The 18,841-nt window shown below is 52.3% G+C and overlaps 2 protein-coding genes across 2 annotated transcripts in view; one reads left to right on the top strand and one right to left on the bottom strand.

The window, feature by feature from the left end:
- Positions 1-18,841, bottom strand: part of LOC129132056 (uncharacterized) — a 157,054-nt gene that overhangs the window by 22,192 nt on the left and 116,021 nt on the right. The gene's annotated exons all lie outside the window — the stretch shown is intronic.
- On the top strand, positions 4,205-13,135 carry LOC143695948 (uncharacterized). Its single transcript, XM_077191188.1, has 2 exons — positions 4,205-4,309; positions 11,644-13,135. Exon 2 carries the CDS (start codon positions 11,658-11,660, stop codon positions 12,480-12,482), a length of 825 nt encoding a protein of 274 aa, XP_077047303.1. The 5' UTR covers positions 4,205-4,309; positions 11,644-11,657; the 3' UTR covers positions 12,483-13,135.

An 18,841-nucleotide genomic window follows, 5' to 3' on the forward strand; every position in this document is an offset into this window, starting at 1 on the left:
GCTGGGGGCACTGCCCGGCCCCTGCTGCCAGCTGAGAGCGGCTGCCCCTGCAGAGAGCTCAGGAGAGGAGCAGGGGGCCAGCAGTGCCTTTGCTCTGGCCATGGCCCTTCCAGAGGGCCAGCAGTGGGAATCTAAAGCTCCAAGGGAATCAGTAAAAGCCACTGCAGGAAAGCTGAGGGTTTCTTGAAGGGCCCAGTTCCATCTTTCCTTGGCTACAGCCCTGAGGACTTTTCCAGCTGACTTCACTACTGCACTCTCAGACTGAGCGTGGGGAATCTCTGTGCTTGGTTTCCTCATTGCAGCTGCCTTTGACAGGGTTTGTTTCTGTCCTCAGCTGATTTTGGCCTCTGCGCTCAGCTCAGCCCTGAGCAGGACCAGCGCAGCTCCATGGTGGGCACTGCTCACTGGATGGCCCCAGAAGTTGTGACCAGATCTCCTTATGGCCCCAAGGTGGACATCTGGTCCTTCGGCATTGTGACCATCGAGATGGTGGAAGGAGAACCTCCTCACTTCAGGGAAACGGCGGCCATGGTAAGAGGCAAATTCTCCAGTGGCTGCAGAGGCTGCGAGCACAGGGGGACCCTGCACTGGGAGCAGCAGCTGGAGGTTTCTGCACATGGGAAGGGAATTCCCAGAGCGCTCCAGCCTCAACACAGACGAATATTCCGCAATCTCCAGCAACAATTTGCTTTGGGATTTACGTTGTTGCAGCTCTTCTGGCTGTGAGGATGACCTGAAAATGTGAAGCAAGTGCATCAGGTCTGATGTTACCTTGCAAGAAAACCCCACACCAACCCCACATTCCTCCCCCAAACCCAACAAGTTTTCTGCAGGAGTTTCTAAAAGAGGTTTTGTGAGATGATCTCCCCCTGATTCTTCTCACTGGGAAACTTGTTGAAAACATGAAGATGATTGTTTAACATCCCCATAGTCCAACACATTTCTTTCCTAGTCCAAGCTACTTTCTCCATGTCACCAAGCCTGAGCTTTCAGCATCACAAACCTCCTGTTTCTTGCCTGGCAGTTTCTGGGATGGGGCATCAGGAATGCATTTACTTGAGTGTCGGTGGCACTGCAGAGATGCACTTGATGGAAGAATCCTCTGAAATAACGCAGGCAGACCACACTGACTCTGGAAAATGGCCTGTAAAGCTGGTGTCCATATTTGGAGAAGCAAAATGGGCTATTTCTGATGGAGGTTCCTACTAACAGAGTCAGCCAATGAAGCTGGCTCTCAAGGCGAGATCATTTGGATGTTGCAGTGGCTGTGGCAGCCCCAGGGTTTGGGTTTTTTGCTTGGCATAGCAAAATGAGCTCTGAGCAGCATCTCTGGCAGGGAGGAAAGTGGCCCTGGAGCTGGGGCTGAGGCCCCGGGGTGGATGTGAGCCCGTGTGGGTGTGAAGGAAGCTGGCAGAGCGCTGAGTTTGCTTTCCCTGCAGGCTCGCGCTCTGATCCGGCAGAACGGGACCCCGCAGCTGCAGGAGCCCCGGCGCCTGTCGGCTCTGCTGCGGGACTTCCTCGAGTGCAGCCTGGAGCCAGACGAGGAGCGGCGCTGGGCTGCCCAGGAGCTGCTGCAGGTGAGAGCCAAGGGCTGCAGGGGAAGCAGCAGCGCCAGGGAGGGGTTTTCTTGTGGGGCCCCCTCCGATAGTCTCCAGCCTCGCTGCGTTCCACGCGCAGAGCGAGCAGAATCCTCGCCTGCTGTGGCCTGGCAGGCTCCTTTCGAGCTCATCTGGACCTGGTGCCCCACAGCGAGCAGGGACATCTTCAAGAATTCCTGGAACATGTAAATGAGTTCAAAGAAATGTTTGAATATGTACAATCATTATGAATATGTATTTGAACAATACAATGGAGAAACTAGACAAGAAGAGTTGCTGTGGTTAATCAGTGTGCCTCTGGCCATTGCCAACACCCAGCACTGTTACTGATTTGTCCTTTATTATTCCTTATTAAACTTTCAAAAATTCTAAAGAGTGGGGCTCATTTCTCACAAAACCCAAGGTGCTCACCCCTTGTTCTTCCCCCAAAGCCAGGATTGGTCAATCCTAAACTTTGTCTGGACGGAGGAGAAGGAGGCTGCGAGGAAAAGGAAGATGCACTGGTGTGGAGGCCCATGGGAGTGTCAATCTCCCACCTGTGGAGGACTGGTCCCCAATAAGAAGAATAGATTTCAAGGTTATGGTGAGAAGCTTGCTTCTCCCACAGATCTTTGCAGGCACATGCTGATTTATGGAAAGTTCTGTTACCCCATTGGCTCGTTGGCCTAATTACCCTAGTTCACCCCCTATTACCCATCTCTGGTTAGTCCCTAGAATGTTCTCCCTCTCTGTCCCTCCATTGGCCCCAGTTTACTGCATTCCTCTGCCCCTGTTTCCCTATTAGCTGACCCGACCCTTAACCCCTCCTTTGCACATTTTCCCCCATATCCATTGGACCCTGACCCTCAGCTCCACCCTCACTACCCCATATAAAAACCCCCCTGTGCCCTCGGCTTGCACCCTGTCTTTGTCCCTGGACCCTGTTCAGCTCTGTCCCCTGCTCCTGTACCAATAAACCCAGTTTGCTGAGATCATACCCAGACCCATCCTGCCGACTTTGTCAGCTTTATAAAGCAGCCGTGAGCTCCAGGCTCCTGAGTGCCGGACGCTCCAAGGGCCTCGGCAGCGCCAGGACGCTCCAGACTGGGACAGCCAGGCAGGGCAGGAGGAATCACTGCCCCTTTCCCCTCCCTGCTGCTCCATCTCCCAGCCCAGCATCGCTGCAGGACAGCCTCACTGCCAACGCCATCCTGCCAGGGATGGACTGGGGGGATCTCCTTCCCCTTCCCTCTGGCATGGAGGCAAATCCCATCTTCTCCTTGTCCTCCCTCCTTCTTCTCCTCATTCTGTCCTTCATCCATCCACGTTCCTTTCCCATCTCCTTCCTCACTTGTTCCTTCTTGTTCCTTCCTCTCCTCCTGCCTTTTCCTTTTCCCTTCTCCCTGTCTCTTCCTCTCCTTGTCCTTCCTCCCCCAGGCATTGAGCTGCAGACAGAGACCAGGGAGAACAAATCCCTGCCACAGAACCTCGTGGAAGAGGCCATTTGGAACGGCTCCACGGCGCAGGAATCCAACGGGGAGGAAAAGCCCCAGAGATCCCACACGAGGAGGGGCTGCAAACCCAGCCTGGAGAGCTGAGAGGAGGCAAAAGTCTCCCTGTGCTGGGAAGGGTGTGGGGAATGTGAGAAGAGCTTCAGGCAGAGCTCAGCCTATTCCTGGCTCCTCCAAAAACGGCAGTGCCAGATGCAGAGATCCCCCTGCAGATCCATGGGGATGCAGAGATCCCCCTGCAGATCCATGGGGATGCAGAGATCCCCCTGCAGCCCCCGGAGCAGCCACGCTGGAGCACGGGGATGCCTGAGAGGAGGCTGTGCCCCCGTGGCCAGAGGGGCCCCGCTGGAGCAGCCTGTCCTGGCAGGACTGACCCCGGGGCACGGTGACCCACGCTGCAGCACTTGGAGGGGGGCTGTGCCCCTTGAGATGGACTCAGCTTGGAGAAGTTCCTGGAGAAGTCTCCGGTGGGAGAGAGCCCAGGGTGCAGCAGGGGAACGACTCTGTCCCTGAGCAGAGGGAGAAGCCCCGGGGCATGAAGTGAGCACGGCTCCATTCCCTGTCTCCGGCACTGCCGGGGTAGGAGGTGCAGCTGGAAGGAGGGAGGCGTGGGGGAAGGCTGGATTTAAGGCTCTTCACTTACTTCTCATTATCCTGCTCTGAGGTTTTGGAGTTTTCTGTCAGAAATCTCTCCCCTCCCCCACTCATCCACAGGCGTTTGCGGCAGTTTTCCCTTTTTGGGGGAAATCAAAGCGATGCACTGCTGCTCCTAATTAGGCGTAGGAGAAGTGAGGCTCCAGGGCTCCCGCTGTAGCCGGGGCCACCGAAGCCGCAGTGCCGGGAAAGCCCTGGCGGCAGGTGCGGAGAAGTTTGTTTGTGTTTTCAGCTCAATCCCCTCGGGCCCGGGCCCGGGCCCGTTCCAGGGCTGTTACTCATCTCCGGCTCTGCCCTCACGCAGCCCAGGGGGCCCTGAGAGCGCGGGGCGAGCCTGTGCCGTGTGCAGAGCCCGCCCCCGGCTGCGATTGGGCGACGGTGCCGTCAGTCGTGGTTCTGGCGCGCTGATTGGTGGGAGCGGGGCGGGGCAGGCCCCGGTGGCGGCTTGAGGGCGGCCGTGGCTCGGCAGCGGCGCCATTGGCGGAGCGTGTGTGCGGGCCCGGGAGCGGCGGCAGCGGCCGGAGCGCGGTGAGGCGGCGGCGGAGCTGGGAGGCGGCCGCAGCGCAGGTGGGAGCCGCGCTGGGTTGTGCGGGGGCTCGGGGCTGGCTGCGGGCCTCGGGGGCGGCAGGGGGCTCAGGCGGGTTCGTTGTGCCGTGTCCGGCGCGTGTTGCCGCTGGCGTGAGGGCGCTGCGGGAGCGGCTGCCCGCGGTCTCCTTGCGGCCGCTGCCTCGGCAGGAGCCGCTGCCGGAGCAGCGCTGGCTCGGCCCGGTTCCTGTGGCTGGGACAGAGGCGGCTGCCCCGTGCCCGGGGCTGTGCGGGGAAATTGACGTGGCCGGAGGTTTCTGTGCCCCGAGGAGACAGAGGAGTCCTGTACAAGTGACTTTATTGCTGAGCAGAGGGAGAGGCCGTGGGGCATTTGCCGTGAGCTCGCTGCCATTGCTGTAGTTCGCAGCCTCCTTTTTATCCTCATTTTCCCGGCCTCATCTCCCTCTCCTTTTGCCCACTGGCTGAGGTACTTGGAAGGTTCAGACCTCCCGATCCGCCAGCTGCATGTCCCCGTTAATGTGCAACCCCACTTTTGTATAACAGCCGATATTCACGGCTCTCTTAAGTCTTTTTTGTTCTCGACGTTCAGGAATTTAGCGGGACTTTCTGTGAGCAGCAGTCCATGTTAATTAGTAACAATTATTGAAGCTGGTGGTTTCGCCCATTACTTCCTTGTCTACGAGTCCCTGGCCCCTCGCTCAGCTGCTGAATGAGCTGCACTCTCAAGGTGTGGAGCACGGTAAAAAGGTGAGAGTTGCTGTAGCACCTGAGAGGAGAAACAGCCTTCGTTTAACCCATGGACTGCCAGGGAGCCACAAAACCGTGTCCCATTCCCATCCTTTTCACGTTTGGACCAATACATGAGCTGCTTTTTTGTTTCCTTTGTTATCTGTTTTACCACTTTTCCTTTGTCATCTATTTGCCAACAGCAGTTTGAGTCATTTAATTTTCCACAAACACATCTTTTTTCTGCTAAAACGTAATCTGATCCCATCCCATTTGTTCCTCATTTTAGTGGATTGGTCAGCAGGAAGGTCAGGAGCTGGAGCTCTCTGGTTGGTTATTCCGAGGGCAGCTTGTAATCTAATGGTGCCATTGAAATGAGAAATGGGTTCTGTGGCTCCTGATATGAATTGGTTCGGGTTCCCAGGGTCTGGGGCACGGTGGTGTATGATTTTTTCTGCTGGCCGTTCATCTTTTCCCCATTTTGGGCGCTCCTTTCAGCCAAGACTACATCAATTACTTTGATTCTGAACTGATTTCCCTGAACTTGTGATAGCACGAATATCTGTGCTCTAATATGCCCTATACAACGCAGACAGTGACAGCAGATGTTGGAGTGGGCAGAGGGATGATTCCCCCCCATTTATTTATAGTGAAGTTTTCCCAACATTCTCCATTTGCTGTTTCCCTGTGCAGCTTCACCCGTTTCTGCTGCAGGGTCAGATATCCTCACCCTGGGCTCTGCCTTGAGCTGTGCAAATTCCATCAGTGCAAGCAGGCAGAGCTTGGGGTGAGGGCAGAGGGAATCAGCCCAATTCCTGCCCCAGGCAAGAGACCCAGGTCCATTGTCCAGGCTTTGCCCAGCAGTGTTCATTTGCATTTCTAAAGCTCCTCTGCAGGCTGCCTGGAATGAAGCTTGTCTTCCAGGGCAGCCATCTGGTGAGTCACATGTGGGCCCCCTCAAAATCTGCTTATTTTTTTGGTTGTTTTTTTCCTTTTCTTTGTTTGGGTTTTTGTTTTGGTTTTTTTAGTTTGTTTGTTTGTTTCTTTTAAAAATGTTGAAACAAACTATTAACTGTTTATGAAATAAATGGTCACCTTTAAGGCTCTTGTAACTTTTTTCAGAATGCAGCCTTAAGGTGAACATGGAAAAGCCCAGACCAAAACTTGATTCTCACCCTTCTGTCCCAAACCTACCTGACAAAATAAAGTGAGAAAGAATATTATAAAAAGTTTTTCTTATGTTGTAATTTTGTCACTGAAACTGCAGGGAAAACAAAAACTCTCCAAGAATCTCTTGAGTGTTAGAGAGTCAAGGCATTGCTTGGTTCTGGCCAGGATGTGCAACAGAAATAATTTCTTTCACAAATAACCCGGCTGTGCAGAGAAAATCATTCCATGGCATGTGAGTTTTACTGGATTTTTCCTAAACTTTATGTAGTCTGAACCAATCTAAATCCCCTGCTTTAATGTTCATTGCTTGCAAGTTGTGTAGGTTTTTAGTATTTGGTTTCCTGTTGGACCCGGATTTCTTCCCCTCTGCTGTGAATTCGGTCCACACTCGTGGATTTCCTTCTCAGCCTTTTCCAGACCAGGTGTCTCCAGCTGTGCCGGGGGCAGTGTCTGGGGTAGCTGTTGGTTGCTGTTTGCTGCTGGGCATTGATGTTTTGTTGCTGGTCGTTATCTCTGTGGGTGTCTTTTGGGCTATTCCCAGTCTGTTGAGATGTTGAACTCATCTCCATTGAGTGGTGTAACAGCCCTTAAATAAAACCTTTAAAATTCCTTTCCCCAAGGCAAAGGCAAACCTAGCCTGAGGAGAGAAAGAAGATTGAAAAGAACCAGAATGGGTACATTTTGCAGCAATGCAGTCGCAGTCAGCCCAGAGTGTGGGTGTGAGTGAGCCCCAGAGTGGAATTGTGCCGTGGTGCTCCCCAGCAGCTGTGGCAGTGCAGGCCCAGCCAGCGCTGAAGCTGCAGCAGTGGCAGCGAGGCTTGGCCGCAGTGGCTGGAGGTGCCAGAGGAGGGTGGCCAGGATTTCCGAGGGTTTGAGCAGAGGATCTGTGGGCAGGCCCAGGGGCTTGGCCCGCTGTGGAGCCCTGGCTGCTGCTGCGTTGCCTTCAGGGCAGGCTCAGGGGCGGCTGCCATGGTCCTGCTGCAGGCGGGAAGTGCAAATCTCCGGGGCTTCAGAGCCCCTGAGGCCAGGCTGAGGGGTCCCCCCGTGTTCAGCTGTGCTGGCGGCTGTTTCTGGCCTCAGGGACACTTGGCATGGGCCCCTTGGCCACCAGTGGTGCTGCTTTGCACTCCTTAGGCAGGAGCCGATGTCCTGGCTGGGTGTTGGCAACAGCAAAGTGCCAGGGCAGGCTCTGTGCCAGCCCAGCTTCCTGTGGGAGAATCTACCTTGATCTCTGATCCAGTGGTGTCTGAAGCAGTCAGAATTGCTTTTGCCCCCCTGTTAGGTGCCATGGTGTCAGCAGAAGATATTGAAGCCTTCCTGCTGAGGGCATTTCAGTGCCAGGCTCTTAGAAGCACCCAGAGCTCCTTGGGTTGAGCTGAGCATGGGGCGGTGACCTGCGCTTTGTCTGATTCCCCTTCCTTAATAACAGCCTGTCTTGTAGCTCTTTTCCCTTCTGCTGCCCTCTCAGAGCCATCCACAAACACATTTTGTCCCTCAGGCCAGGGAATGTCCCATCAATCTCCCCCAGCCTGGGTCGGGAGCTCTGTCCCTTGAGTGCAGTCCTGGGTTCCTTGCCAGCCCCTCTCCAGGCTGTTCAAACAGGAGGCTGGGTTAAACCCTTGCCCTGTCCTCAGTTCTAAATCCTCCTGTGCCATTGAACAAGTTTCATACTGTAATAACCGAGCCCTGCTCATCCATTTAGAGGCTCTTTTGGTTGTCAAAGCTTTAACTTGCTGCCAGACTTGAACTCTAGGAGATCCTCCTGTTGTCATCAGTTTTCAGCCTGAGCTCCCACGGAAGCTGTGGCTGCAGAATTCTGCAGACAATGAGGCTGCTCTCTGGCCACTGGGTTAAACATTTTAGCTCAAAAATTCCTTTGGCAAGACCCTGTTTAACATCCACCTATAATTCAAATTCTTTTACCCTGTCTGGAAGGGCCAGGGCAGCCGCCTCAGTAAATCTTCATTTTAACACTTGAAAATTCTGTGTTTCCTCCTCCTGTCCATGCATCCAGTTTGTTGACTGGCAGGATAGGAGTGTTACAGGGAGACACCCCTGGCTCCAAAAGCCCTGCCTTCTACAGGGACTCAATACCAGGCTGTGAGCCCTTCCTTCCCTCCCCTGGAACAGGGTATTGCTTGTCCTGGTTGCTTTGAAGTAATTTGTAGAGGCTCCATATCTAATTTTCCCTCTTTCCCTGGGGCTGCCCACACTTCTGGGTTCACTTCAGCATAGGCCTGGCCAGACATTTGACACAGAGGTACAACAGAACTGGTCTCTGTATCACCTTTTATAATATTAATTTGTGTTCTGAGTTTAGAGATCCAATCCCTTCCCAGTAAATCATGATAACAATTAGGAGCAAATAAAAATTCATGCATTTCAAACCCATCTCCCACAAGTGCTAACAGTGGTTGAATAAAACCATACATCTTTTCTACTTATCCCCTCACTAATCAAACAAATTTTTTGCATTTTTCCCCCTTAGGTCTAAGATTCAGAGTGGATTGAGAGGCCCCTGTGTCCATCAGGAGAGGCCTCCTCTCAATGCAGACCGAGCTGAATGTTCTCAAGGGCTCCAGTGTGGAGGGTCCCTGGTGTGATGGGAGCTGTGACAGCCCTGCCAATCCATGTCCATCAAGGGGTGGACTTGCTGGTCCTGAGGGTGCTGCTGTCTCTGCTTGCAGTGTCCTTGTGCCCTGCAGCTGGAGCCCTGATTCCTTGCCAGGGGCTGTTTGGGTGGGCTGTCCCCTGCCGAGGAGGGCAATGCCTCTGCCGGGTGCTTGTGGCCGAGCCGTGCCCTGGGTGCTGGGGCCCCCTTGGGCCCTGGGGCTGATCCCTCAGGGGCTGTAGGAACTCTGCCCTGGCCTTTGCCTTCAGCTTGGCCTTTTGCTGCTCCCTTCTTGCATTCACCTGCTGGGCCTTTGTGCCCAAGTGCTGCAGGGCCTTCTTCTGCCCCTCCTGCAGCCCCCCTCGGTGCCTGTGGGTGCTTGCCTTGCTTTACAAGACAGGTGTCTGCTTGGGAAGGCAGAAAAAGCCTCTCTTGGAATGGAGAATGCAAAGCCCCTCCCTCTTAATTTTTAGACTAGTGAAATCAAGGGTCTCTCAGGCAAAGCTATGGGAATAGGAATACCAGTTCTTTACTAGTGTGTAAATAAAGCAAACAAAGAACAACAGCTCCGGCAGTGCCAACAAACAGAGCCCGGAGCCAGTCCCGGCCTTTCGGCTGCGGCGCTTTCCCCTTGGGTGCAGTTCCGGGCACGGCCGGCAGGGGCGCTGGTGGCTCCCGCGGGGCAGGGCAGCGCATCCCTGCCATGGGAACCTCTCTTAACGGAAATAGAGCAATCCCTTCATCTAACTCTTTCAGTTTTTTACCTTCTCTAGCCTTTCTCCCGTGTTTTGGGAAAGAATTTGGAGAGTGCTGCCTTTTAACTGAGCTCCTAGTTTTTCAATAAGGTGCTTCCTGTAGAGAGAGAGAGTTTCCCTGAACAGCCGGAGCTGTGGTTACCAAGGGGATGTAACTCAGAGCAGGATGTGGTCAGGGGAGGATATCCCACCGAGGCTCGGTCGGAGTGTGGGCAGGGTCTGCTGCCGGAATCGGCAGAGGGGGATCTTCCCGTGGAGACCGAGCCGGAGCGTGGGCAGCCCCCACATGGCTTATGGCGGCTGATCCGGCAGCTCCCGGCAGAGAAAAGGCAGGTGGGAGACCCCGGCAGCAGCGGCGGCGGTGCCCAGCGCAGCTGGCACGGGCAGGGCAGCCGGGGATGGGATGGCTGGGACCCGGCCTCGGTGCGGTCGGCGCGGTGACCTCGGCCCAGGCGGCAGGACAGAGCAACCCCCATCTTCCCCAGCATGGCCGGCAGAGCGGCCGCGGGCCGGGCAGTGGGAGCAGGGCACACAAATTCACCGCCAGCGCCGGGGCAGGTGGAGCTGCCCTGGGCAGTGAGCCCGCACCTGGGATGGAAACCGGGGCAGGCGGAGCTGAGGCGGGCAGCGAGCCGGGACCCGGGACAGGCGCCTCGGCCGCGAACGGAGGGGGCAAGAGCTGCAAAGGATCCCACTCTCTTTCTGATTTTTCCTCTTGTTCCCCTCCCTTTCATTTCCCCTTTTTCTTTTCCTGTTTTTTTCTCGGGTGTTTCTGATACTTTAAAGATTTTTATTCTCCTAAAATCTCCTGTCTAACCTATGGCATATTCTCTTTCTTCTTGATTAAATATTTTTTTTTTACAAATAAATCCAGAGCCTAACAAATCTTAACTTCTGCTTGGATACTTTGAAATGGTCGACAAGCTAACTCACGACCTCCTAATGTTGTTTTTCTCCTCACCTTTTTATTTATCCTTTGGCAATTTAAGCATCTTTCAGTAACTTGCTTTGCTCCTCCAAAAATCCCAGTGCAGCCATAGTTCCTTAAAAAATGATCACACAAAGCTTGATTACCCCAGTGGGTTTTCTGATGCTTGTCTTCTAATATTTTCCTAGTAAGCCCATTTTATTAAGTAATTGTCTTCCATCAAGAAGTTTCAATTTCCTTGATTTATCTTGTTCACTTCCTATCTTGTTTGATTCTTTTTTCTCGTCTTCCGTAACCTTTGGAATTTCCAGTTTTTCCTTGTTTGGAATTAATATTAACATAACTCTTTCAGCTCCATTTTCTGCTGCATCCTTAGCTTTGTGATGTGGCCCCAGTTTGCCCAGTTTGCCTCTCCTTTGGCCCGGGCCGGGTTCCCCCCGCCCGCAGCGGCTGGGAGCAGCCCGAGAGCCCCACGCTGCCCATCCCGACCTGTCCCGGCTCCATCGCCGCTCCTGCCGCGGGCTGCGAGGGCTGCGGGAACGGGCACCGAGGGTGTGGCTGCTGCTGGGGGAGGAGGAGGAGGCAGGGAAGGGCAGGGATGAAGGGGGAGGAGGAGGTGGGGTTAGGGAGGAGGAGGAGCAGGGGGAGGAGGGATGGAAGAGGAGGGATGAAGGTGGAGAGGGAGCAGTGATGGAAGGAGGAGAAGGAGGTGGGGTTAGGGAGGAGGAGGAGGAGGGAAGGGGAGGGATGGAAGAGGAGAAGGAGGGGGAGATAAGACAGAGCAGGAGGAGGAGGGAGGGGGAATGGAAGGGAAGGAGTGGGAGGAAAAGGAGGGACAAAGGCGGATGGAGGGTGAGCTGAGGGAGCCAGGCCGTCCATCCCTGCCTGAATTCACAGCCCCCACCTGTGCGATCATCGCCCCCCCCAAGGCTCCGGTGAGCGGGGAGGGGGAGCTCGGCCCGGATATCCCGGGGGGTCCCTGGGTTGGGGTTTTTTGGGGGGATGTTTGGAGAATGAAGAAGTCCAAGGCTGAGTGGAAAAGGCCCCTTGGGGGGACATCGGGGGGTGCCAGTGGCGGCTGCTGGGGACGCCCTGAGGGTATCTCGTTGCCCTTGCCTGTGGCACGGAGGCAAATCCCATGCTGTCCTTGTCCTTCCTCCCCCAGAGCAGGAGCTGAGCATGGAGAGCAGGGAGGACAAATGCCCGCAGCAGAACCTGGTGGCAGAGGCCGTTTTGAGCGGCTCCACGGCGCAGGAAGCCAACGGGGAGGAAAAGCCCCGGAGCTGCCGCATGAGGAGGGGCTGCAAACGCAGATGGCGGGGATGTGAGGGGGAAAGAGCCAGCCTGGGCCGGGAAGGCGGCCGGAGATGGAGCCAGAGCTCGGAGCTGGTGCTCCATGAGCAGTTCCATGATGGGGAGAAGCCCCACACATGCATGGAGTGTGGGAAGAGCTTCAGGTGGAACTACGACCTGATTGTGCACCAGAGGATCCACACTGGGGAACGGCCCTATGAGTGTGGGGAGTGTGGGAAGAGCTTTGGAGAGAGCTCCACCCTGATCACGCACCAGAGGACCCACACTGGGGAAAGGCCCTATGAGTGTTCCAAGTGTGGGAAGAGGTTTCTGACCAGCTCCCATCTCCTCCGGCACTATCAGACTCACACAGAGGAGAGGCCCTTCCAATGCCCTGAGTGTGGGAAGGGATTCAAGTACAACTCCACCCTCATCACCCACCGGCGCGTCCACACTGGGGAACGGCCCTACGAGTGTGATAAATGCAGGAAGAGGTTTCAGACCAGGTCCTGTCTCCTCCAGCACTATTGGATTCACAGAGAGGAGAGGCCCTTCCAGTGCCCTGACTGTGGGAAGGGATTCAAGCACAACTCCACCCTCATCACCCACCGGCGCATCCACACAGGGGAGAGGCCCTACGAGTGTCCCCAGTGTGGGAAGAGCTTCTCCAGCAGCTCTAACTTGACCCAACACCAACGGAGGCACCGGTAAGGGGAGCCCTGTGAGTGCCCCGAGTGCAGGCAGAGCTTCGTGCGCTGCTCCAGCTCCATCCCCCACTGGAGGAGGCACTTTGGGCACAGCCCTGGTCACTCACATTCCCTGTGATCCATGTTGGGAACACACCTGGCTGCTTCTCCTTTTGATTTGGCCTTAATTTTTCTCTGCTTCACCTTCATTCTTTAAAAACACCCCAGACTAGGTTAAATGAAGGAAATTGATTGAATATATCTGAAGTTCCATAATTTCTCAGTTGTTTTAGAGGGAATTTAGGATTTGGGGACAGGTTCTGTGTGGAGTGCTGCTGTTGCTAAGAGGCAGGAATTTGATCTCACCCTTCTTGTGGAGCTAAGAGCTCCTCCCCTGTCCCAAACCCCAACTCCGCCCTTGGGATACTCTATAAAAATTCCATGGCTCTGCTTTTGTCCTGTCTTTGGGGGACAAGAAATGGATTCCCAAAGGATCAGCCCTTTTCCCACTGGATTCCCAGAGGATCTGCCCTTTTCCCTCTGGATTCCCAAAGGATCAGCCTCATTGTCCACTGGATTCCCAGAGGATTCTGACTCTGTCACTGGCTTTTTTTGTTTGTACTACTGCATTTGTATTTTCAATTTTTCCTAATAAAGAACTGTATTTCTACTCCCATATCTTTGCCTGAGAACCCCTTAATTTCAAAATTAATTCTAATTTTTATAGTTGTTTATTCTTATTGATAAGAATAATAGTAATAATAATATTAATAATAATAATAGTAATAATTTTTTTTTAAAGGGAGCGGATTTACATTTTCCATTTCAGTGGAGGCTCCTGAAATGTGGAGACACCCCCAAGGACGGGCCATGTAAAATAGTTCCTGAAATATGTAAATTAGGTAATGGATATGCATAAGGCTCTAAGAATATGCAACAGGCTGATGGAATTAAAACCAGATTAATTAGGAGGTGTCCCCGAAAATAACTGGGTCATCTTGGTGGCCATAACAACCTTTGCTCGATGTTCCTGGTCTCCCATGACATCAGCCTGTTGCATATTCATAGACCCTCATACATATCTATAAACTCATTTACATATTCCAGGAACAAAATTGCCTTCATCACTTTTGGAGGTCCCACCCTTCTCCCAGCTGAATTTGGGGTGTCCCATCCACCTCCCAGCTCAGTTTTGGGATCCCATACCCCTCCCAGCTTACTTTAGGGGTCCCACCCCGCTCCCACCGCGATTTGGGGGTCCCATCCTCCTCCCAGCTCAATTCTGGGGTCCAACCCCTGTCTTTTCTCCACCCTCCCCCCTCCCCGTTTCCGATCGTTCCCCCAGTCCCCTCCCCCGTGTTTGGTTTTGGGATCTCCAGGCCCCTCCTGCTCCGTTTTGGGGTCCCGACCCCGTTTTGCATTAATTTGGGGTCCCCAGCCCATCCCCAGGGTCACCTTCCCCCCTCCCCAAATTGCGCTGCTGGCAACTGATGAGTCATCAGCGAGACACGCTCTGATTGGCTGGAAATTACCCCGTGCGGTCTGTGAGTGTTTACCGCAGTAAGAGGCCTTGGTCTGTGCCTGGCAACTGATGAGTCAGAGTCGAGCCGGGCGTTGATTGGCTTAAAATCGCTGAGCGGGGCCAGTGCTCTGAGTTTCTGCCCAGTGAGTGGATCGTCATCAGTGCCGCGTGTTCTGATTGGTAGGGATCTGTTTTGGAGTGGGGACAGGAGGGACTGGGTTACTTGGGGTTTATTTGGGTTTATTTAGGGTTTTTTTGGGGTTTATTTGGGGTTATTTATGGACTATTTGGGGTTTATCTTGGGTTTCACTTGGGTCATTTCTGTTTATTTGGGGTTGTTTTGAAGTATTTGGGTTTGTTTGGGCTTATTTGGGTTTTTTTTGGATTTATTTGGAATTATTTGAGGTTCTTTGGTTTTATCTTGCTGTATATGGCATTTTTTAGGTGTAATTGAAATCATTTGGGGTTTTATGGGTTTATTTGGGTGGTTGTTTTCTTTTTGGGGGTTATTTGGATTTGTTCGGGCTTATTTAGGGGACTTTTTGGTATTGTTTTCGTTTTTTAGGGGTTATTTGGGGTTTATTTCGAGTGCTTTGGGGTTTTTTGGGTTATTTGGGGTCATGTGGGGTCAAAAAATCCGGGAATGTTTCTCCTGCAAAAATATGGGAATTTTTCCATAAAAATCTGAGAGTTTTTCTCCAAAAAACTGGGAATGTTCCCTTAAAAATCCTGGACTTTTCCCAACCAATAGCGGCGCGCCCCGGCCCCAACCATCCAATCACCGCGCTTCATCTCCAAAAGTAACGAATCACGGCTCACCACGCCCCAAACCAACCAATCACCGCGAGTCTCCCCTCAGGAACACCGGTCTCCCCGTGCGCCGATCCAACCAATCACTGCACGCCTCCCCTCAGACACACCCGCCTCTCACATGCCGAACCAACCAATCACCGCAGGTCTCCCCTCAGCTACTCCCGCCTCTTTCGAGCTCAACCAACCAATCACCGTGCGTCTCCCCTCGCCAAAGCCCGCCTCCCCCGCCCCTCTCCTGTCAATCACCTCGCCCTCTACGAAAACAACCAATCACCGGACGTCTCCTCTCAGCAACTCCCGCCCCCCCCGCGCCCGCTCCAGCCAATCAGAGCCGAGCCCGAAGCGGCGCCCCCTGACCCCGGGGCCGGGCATGGAGCGGGCGCCCCCTCCCCCCCGCCGCCCCCCCGGACCCCCTCAGGGACCCCCGGGAGCCGCCCCGGGCTCGGGCGGGTCTTGCGGGAGGCGCTGGAGAGAGCGGGGGAGGCGCTGGGAGAGGACGGGGGGCTCCGGGAGCTGCTGAGGAAGCGCAGGAACAGGTGAGGGGTCCTGGAGGGGTCGTGAGGGGAATTTGGGGAGGGGTCTTGAGGAGGTTTAGGGAGCATTTGGGGAGGATCTGGGGGGGAATTTGAGGGGGTTTTAGCAGGGTCTGCGGGTGCTGGGGGGGCTTTGGGGATGAATTTGAGGAGGGGTCCTCGGGGGCTGTCACGATCCGTCCTGACGGACGGGTTTCGTGATGGATCGTGGACTTGATCTCAGGGTGCAAAAAGAACCAACACGGTACAAGGGGGTTTGCAATGATAATCGAAACAAATGCACCTTTATTGAATGACCACCGCAAAATGCGATAGAGGGATGAAGGGAGAGAAAAAGATAGAGGAAGAGACAGACAAAAGAGAGAGAGAGAGAGAAAGAGGGGGATAGAGCTACCAAACGTAGAGAGGAAGTCCTTTGGTCCAGTCCAGTCGAGGATCCGCCTGTTACGTCGGGGAGATCTCCAAGTCTCTGGCTAACTCAGAGGTTTTTATTATGATAGCTCTATTGGAAATTGCCGGGGAGGGGGGAAACAGATACAATAAGGAATAGATGTAACAGGTAGTCCATGTTCTCAGCAGTAAACGAGAGCCATTGTGTTCTTGGTCCAGCGGTCACAACCTGCAGGCAAACATCTCGCTTTGGTCAGCTTGCCTCCCCACACACCTGCCCCGGGCTGGGGGTTTCAGTGCCAGTCCTTGGAAGGAGCAGAGGGGCCTTTTCACATGGGGGTTTCATGTCTCAGTCCTTGATGGAGAGGCTCCTTACATCTCAGTCTGTCTGTCACGGTGGTTGTAAAACAGGTGAGGGTCTTCTGTGGGGGGCCCACCCAGAACTCAGGAGAATCCAGCCAGGCCGAGAGGTGGGACAGCTCCCAAGGCTGTTGTTGCACAAAGGGCACGGTGCTTCCTTCTTCTTCTCATTGGGCTCAGTGTAGCACACAGCAAACAACACCTGTGCAAACAATGGCTTGGCAACGCTCTCAGGTCTCAGGCACATGACTTTCTCCTTTGGAGCCAGAGATTTAAGACAGGGGGGGGTCTTCTCTTCAGTGGTCCCTCAGTGACGATCGTGAGGCAGATGAGGGAAATTTGGACAGACTCTGACACGACCCCGTGACTCACGATTGTCTTGAAGGGATCCTCATCCGCAGAACTCTGGAGTGTCGCTGATGGGTCTTTATGACTTGCTATACATTGGTAGTGTACTTGGAAATGTAGAGACAGTATGACAGAGAGAGAGAGAAAAGAGAGAGAGAGAGAGAAAGGAGGAAAAGAAAGGATCGGAAAAAGAGGGGAAAAAGGGAGACAATAAACAAACATACTTAATATTGAATCTAACAGTATTATTTTCATAACAATTTACAAGTGGTTAATTAATTAAAATAGTATTATTTTTATAACAATTCTCAAATTGGCAAAACAAATCACAAATAATCAAAAGGAAAAAGCAATAAACTAATCATAATACAAGCATTAACATAAAAATTATTTTCTAAAATAATTCACTTAAAGTGGAAAATAATTTTCACAAAATCATAAATGAAAATCCAGGATCACTCTAAAACTCATATGCCTAATTCATAATTGCCTAGTGTTAAAGTCTTGGGGATGTTCACAGTGTAGAGGACATCAGCCAAGTTGTGTGCATTAACTATAGACGTCAATCTTGTCAGCTGTTTCATGCTCCAATTCATAACGAATGGGACTGCTGATAAAATAAAACCAAGCAGAATTGGTATCAAAAGGATAACAATGGGATGACACAGACTGCTCAGGACACCCGTGGCAGTAGGAGACCACCTAAAAGAGTATCCCACCCCCTGTGCTCAGCATCTTTCTCCACTCTTTCCATGACACGGGGTATCTGTCTCACATTGTGATGAACAGTCACCAGGGCTTTCTGTGCGTTTTTCTCAATCTTCTCAAGGATTTCAACTAAGTCTCGATGGAGCAGCAGTTGTCTTACCAAAGTGAGATCCATCCCAATAGGAGTAGGCATCAGTTTGTGAATCAGTGTGTAGTTGGATTGCAATGGGTAGTGAGAGGTAACTGGAGCTTCATAAGAGAAATCCCACCCTGCAATTTTGGTAAAGTTACAAGCACAGAAATTTGAAAGATTTTTAGTATCTACTGCCACATTTTCTACAAATACAAAATAACAAGCAGTTCTAAGCATGCACATCTATTGCCTATGTATATAAGGACTGTTTCAGAAGTCTTGTTAGGACAAATTTCAAAATGACAGATATTTCACTCTGTGTCTAGACAAATGTCTTGAGCTATGATTGCATTGCTTTCACAGATGAGCCCTTGTTGTTCTCGGACAATACAAGATTCCAAATTAACAGTTTGCCATTTCTCACCAATTTGACGGGCCCATTCTCTATGGGATAGAGAACAGCTCCGCTGTAATTCAGTTCTAATGCTATAACAGGGAAAATCAAATGCTCTGAGGCATTGTGTATGGTTAACACAAAAGCTGTGGCTGTGTTTGCAATGGGCTCATAGGTAAAATTCACCAGGTTCCACCAGGACTGGAATTCTCTTTCAAAGTCAGTGGCATTGTCCCAAATTATTTTCCGAATTTCAGTGGGAAAAGTGCCTTCTTCACCTTCTCTTATAATTGAGGCAGCAACTGACTGCATCCACAATTGTGCCTGGATACAGCTGAGAGCCAAAGAAACGTTGTTTTGTGTAGCACCAAGTGCATCAATTATCAATTTGTGATCATTTACATTTACTTTTTCCCAAGCCAACCACAAACAACCCCCCTTCCCAGGCTGTGTACCTTTTTTCAGTATCTCTGAAACCACGGGAATAAAAACCAACAGGCTTTGTCAGACCCTCAGGACCCCGCTGCCGTATATGAACGGAAAGCTGTGAGGAGGCAAATCCATATTCCAGCTGAAAGGGATCTGTGGGATGGACAGGGTCCAGTGCCTGGTGAGCTGTCACTTCAAAAATCAAAATTGCAATTACAAAAAAGTAATTGCAATGTTTCCTCCTGAAAAGAAGTCCAATCCCATGTTATTCTTTTTCTCAGCAAGTCATAAAGGGGAACAAAAGGGTCATTCTGGTTCCTGAGAGGTTTATCTGGTCTTTCTATAGGAGACATAGCTACTGTGGTTTTTTGAAGGAGAATTGCTGTAGGTTTAAGTGTTCCTGGAAGCCCTTGAATGAGAGCTCATATTTTCAGGCTTTACAGGTGATTGCATTGGTGACTCAAAACCAGGAATTTGTTGGATCCGTGGAAGAAATGCGGCACTCAATCTGCGTGATCAGCAAGTCTCCAACTTTCTTGATAGTTCACACATATTTATATTGGTGTTAATGTGGCTTATACATATTGCAAAGCTGAGCTCATTATTGGTTAATTACTTCTCGGTCAACCATGCCTACTTCTATATTCTTATGGTTATTTTGTTACTACTTCTACATTCTTGTGGTTATTCTGCTGAAACTATCCTCATATTTTTGGCATGAGATCCTCTCCTCTATCCTGTTGGTGCACCAAGG

Source organism: Agelaius phoeniceus, chromosome 27 (genome assembly GCF_051311805.1).
Source record: "Agelaius phoeniceus isolate bAgePho1 chromosome 27, bAgePho1.hap1, whole genome shotgun sequence".
Taxonomy (NCBI): domain Eukaryota; kingdom Metazoa; phylum Chordata; class Aves; order Passeriformes; family Icteridae; genus Agelaius; species Agelaius phoeniceus.